At 41.2% G+C, this 4,427-nt stretch overlaps 1 protein-coding gene across 1 annotated transcript; it reads left to right on the top strand.

Annotated features, from left to right (window-relative positions):
* The first annotated feature begins 351 nt into the window (after positions 1 to 351).
* On the top strand, positions 352 to 3,863 carry LOC138003468 (kinesin light chain 4-like). The gene has a single exon (XM_068849549.1). It carries the CDS (start codon positions 368 to 370, stop codon positions 2,813 to 2,815), a length of 2,448 nt encoding a protein of 815 aa, XP_068705650.1. The 5' UTR covers positions 352 to 367; the 3' UTR covers positions 2,816 to 3,863.
* Positions 3,864 to 4,427: the final 564 nt, after the last annotated feature.

Genomic DNA, 4,427 nt, shown 5'->3' on the forward strand with positions numbered 1-4,427 from the left:
GCAAGCATAAAGACATTTGTAATGACTCTAGATGCGCACAACCTCGATTCACTGTTGGAATCATACTACTCTTTTGCTCGACATTTAAGGTGTCCAGAAGATGCCTTATCGGACATTATGAAGGATAAAGATATGGATTCAAAGAAGAAAATCGCAAACATTAAGTCCTTAATTAGCACCAAAGTGGAGCTTTACTCTTCTTGGCTGTTGATAGTGGACAATGTTGTGAGATTGAATGAAATAAGTCATCATTTACCACAAACGGGGAACTCGAGCTGGTGTAAAGGTCAGGTGTTAATAACCTGTCAAGACAGCTGCTATACCTTCAGAGACGTGTTCCGTTAATCACATATCAGTGAGCGAGGGTATGATGCTGTCTGACGCTCTTATTTTATTAGCCTCCCTCTCGGGCATCGCTGCCAATGACGCCGGAAAAGAAGTTGCTCAGGCATTAGATTATCAACCCCTTGCCTTAGCAAGCGCCGCCACGTTTGTCCGACTTGTGCGAGAAAAGAGATCATCTTCCTTCGGCTGGAAAGAGTATCTACGGAAGCTTTCCGACGGTCAGCGTGCAAAAACTGAGGACTTTCTCGTCGAAAGCAATCCAAGCTATCCAAACTCCATGACCAAGGCGATTTCACTGGCCGTGAACAGCGTGATGTCAACTGACAAAGTTTTTAATCACGCTTTCAATTTCATTTCTCTCTGTGCTCAGCAACCATTAAACCTTGACCTTTTGATCAACTACGTTGCGAATAAGGAGAAGGAAAACGATGGAAGCCCAGGAAGCAAATTTGCTGATGCAGATATTATTAATTTGAGGATTCAAGAAAGCTCACTGATCTTAATTGATAAAGAGGAAAGCAGCGTCTTCGTTCGCGTTCATCAGGTTGTGCGAGATGCTATCCAAAAGAAAATTGCTGAAAAATATTTGGAAATTGTACATTTTGAAGTTCTTTATGGGGTAATTACGTCATTTTATCAGTATACAGTTGATAACGGACTACAGGATCATGAAGAGTCTGTCACTAAAAGCTTTCACTTAGTACCACATTTAAAATGCCTGATAACCGAAATTGAAGAACACATATCTGAGGTTAAGAAAAATAATAAAATAAGGGTGAAATGTTTCCCTCGCTATTTTCTTGTGTTAGGCCGAATTTGCTATTTTCATTGTAACTTTATTATAGCCAAAACCTTCGGTATCGTGGCTCTGAATTTATCTCATCGTGATGATGTTTTTGAACGAGATGCCACACAAGCCAATGATGAGTTGGGTGACATGGGACAAGCTGAAGAGTATTATGAGCGTCATCTTGGTATCTGCCGTAAAAACCCTGGTTCTCAGAGTGTCGATGTTGCAAACTGTTTGAACTTTTTGGGTGATGTACTTCATCAGCAAGGTGACTTGGAACAAGCTAAGGAACACTTTAAGTTGGCCGTTGCTATTTACCAAGAAAGGCTTGGTTCTCAGCATGTCAATGTCGCATCGACTTTTAACAGTTTGGGTCATGTACTGCGTGAGCAAGGTGAGCTGGGTCAAGCAAAGGAGTATCATGAGCGGGCTCTTGCTATTTACCAAGAAAGGCTTGGTTCTCGGCATGTCAATGTCGCAGCGACTTTTAACAGTTTGGGTGGTGTACTTCGTGACCAAGGTGAGCTGGGTCAAGCAAAAGAGTATCATGAGCGGGCTCTTGCTATTTACCAAGAAAGGCTTGATTCTCAGCATGTCAATGTCGCATCGGCGTTTAACAGTTTGGGTGATGTACTTCGTGACCAAGGTGAGCTGGGTCAAGCAAAAGAGTATCATGAGCTGGCTCTTGCTATTTACCAACAAAGGCTTGGTTCTCAGCATGTCAATGTCGCATCGACTTTTAACAATTTGGGTTATGTACTTCGTGACCAAGGTGAGCTGGCTCAAGCAAAAGAATATTATGAGCAGGCTCTTGCTATTTACCAAGAAAGGCTTGGTTCTTGGCATGTCAATGTCGCAGCGACTTTTAACAGTTTGGGTTATGTACTTCGTGACCAAGGTGAGCTGGGTCAAGCAAAAGAGTATCATGAGCGGGCTCTTGCTATTTACCAAGAAAGGCTTGGTTCTCAGCATGTCAATGTCGCATGGACTTTTAACAGTTTGGGTTATGTACTTCGTGACCAAGGTGAGCTGGGTCAAGCAAAAGAGTATCATGAGCGGGCTCTTGCTATTTACCAAGAAAGGCTTGGTTCTCGGCATGTCAATGTCGCAGCGACTTTTAACAGTTTGGGTGGTGTACTTCGTGACCAAGGTGAGCTGGGTCAAGCAAAAGAGTATCATGAGCGGGCTCTTGCTATTTACCAAGAAAGGCTTGGTTCTCGGCATGTCAATGTCGCATCGGTGTTTAACAGTTTGGGTGATGTACTTCGTGACCAAGGTGAGCTGGGTCAAGCAAAAGAGTATCATGAGCGGGCTCTTGCTATTTACCAAGAAAGGCTTGGTTCTCAGCATGTCAATGTCGCATGGACTTTTAACAGTTTGGGTGGTGTACTTCGTGACCAAGGTAAGCTGGCTCAAGCAAAAGAGTATTATGAGCGGGCTCTTGCTATTTACCAAGAAAGGCTTGGTTCTCAGCATGTCAATGTCGCATCGACTTTTAACAGTTTGGGTTATTTACTTCGTGACCAAGGTGAGCTGGGTCAAGCAAAAGAGTATCATGAGCGGGCTCTTGCTATTTATCAAGAAAGGCATGGATCTCAACGCGTCAATGTCGCATTGACTTTTAACAGTTTGGGTCGTGTACTTCGTGACCAAGGTGTGACCAGCTCATATACTGCATGACCTAATATGGAAACTGATTGCGTCAAGTGTTGCCAAGCTGGAAACTGATTGGCTTTAATTTGTAAGTATCCAATGTTACGAGGATCAGAATTACTTTTAGTTTATCTGTCATGCAATTCCAGACATTTCTAGAATCATCTTACAATCTGTAATATTCCAGAAATTTCTTAGATGTGACTCAGCAGTTTCCACAAACAGTAGACCTTGTAATGATTAATACACTATATATACCAACAGAACTTTCTAGATGCTTAGAGTAAAAGTATAAAAGCAGGCTTGTAAGTAATAGAAAAAACTCTTTTGCCCGAGGGCTTACCCTCGTGGCTGATTGTGATTGAACTTATGCTATGGATGGATGCGATACTGTGAAGCAGCTATAATCAACTGCGATAATGCGATAATGATGGTGAAGCTATTTTAAACCTTCGAAAAGAAAGAGGCGATAGTCAAAACAGGAAGAAGTCAAAGAGATCAGAGTTCATTATGAAGTTCATTATGAAGAGTTGGTCTACACAGAAAATCCAGTGAATGGAAAGAATCCAGTGAATCAAGAATTGTTCTCTACAGTCGGTGAAACTTGGGGCGGTTTACCGTTAATCAAGAACAATTCCTGAATGGCCATGAAAGACAGTAAGCATGCTTTATGAACTGCCTAACTTGATCTTTAACCTAAGTAAATGTAACAGTTTGAAACTAAGTAATAATAGTGAAAAAGGGTAACTGCTCGTTTTCACACTTTTCTTGCGTGCCTTATATTGTACTCGGGAGATCGTTTTCACTTATGCCTTCTTCGCGGTTTGGTTATTCCAGCACGTAACACCAAGCGTTCAGAATTAAATGAGAATTTAATAAAACAGGTATTCCATTCGCGCTGGTTTGCTTGGTTATAGCCAACTCGGCTCTATGCACCTCATTGGCTGGCCCCGGCATATGCAACGCGCGCTCGTGGAATAATTGTTGATTATAATGTGCTCTTCAAATATAAGTAACTGTACGCATCACTTTTTTTGTGTTTTTACAAGATAAAGTGGAGAAAATTTATTCATAATTTGTGGGCGTTTTTTATTAAAAATATTAAGACTTTGAAGTCCTTCGCGTGCTGAAATCCTCCTAATGTGAATGCCCTCTTGTCTATCATAGCTTTTTAATGAAACTTTACAGATTAGACACACGACAAAGTTAAGCAGAAACCACGGAGGGACAGCACTATGAAACTGCGTAGCTCTGAATTGGCTCCCAAGAATTTTTTTTAACTTTGCAGATTGTCCTATCTCAAATTGCTAATTACTATTTTACAATAAAAAATGGGGGTCACCGAGTTCATTATTAAGATATAAGCAAGTAAAGACGAAATATAGGGTGTTTTTGGAGAGCTTTCATGTTGCCATGGTAACCTATTACGTCAAAATTGTGAGCGCATTTTGTTAAGCAATAATTGGCGTTTCATATGGTACCATAACATTGCTGTTACGTGATACAGTATAGTAGTTATAACCCATCTAATAAGAAGGTCTCTAAAAGTGGTGAAACTGGTTCCAGCCACCTTAAAGCAAGAATTCTTTTCAATTCACTGTATGGTATCGGGGCTTGGTAGGCTAATTTGCACTACGAC

The sequence above is a fragment of the Montipora foliosa genome, chromosome 5 (assembly GCF_036669935.1).
Source record: "Montipora foliosa isolate CH-2021 chromosome 5, ASM3666993v2, whole genome shotgun sequence".
NCBI classification, from domain to species: Eukaryota; Metazoa; Cnidaria; class Anthozoa; order Scleractinia; family Acroporidae; genus Montipora; species Montipora foliosa.

Excerpts from the sequence above, each read along its gene's own strand:
- LOC138003468 (XM_068849549.1), top strand. The coding sequence starts at position 368 with ATGATGCTGTCTGACGCTCTTATTTTATTAGCCTCCCTCTCGGGCATC.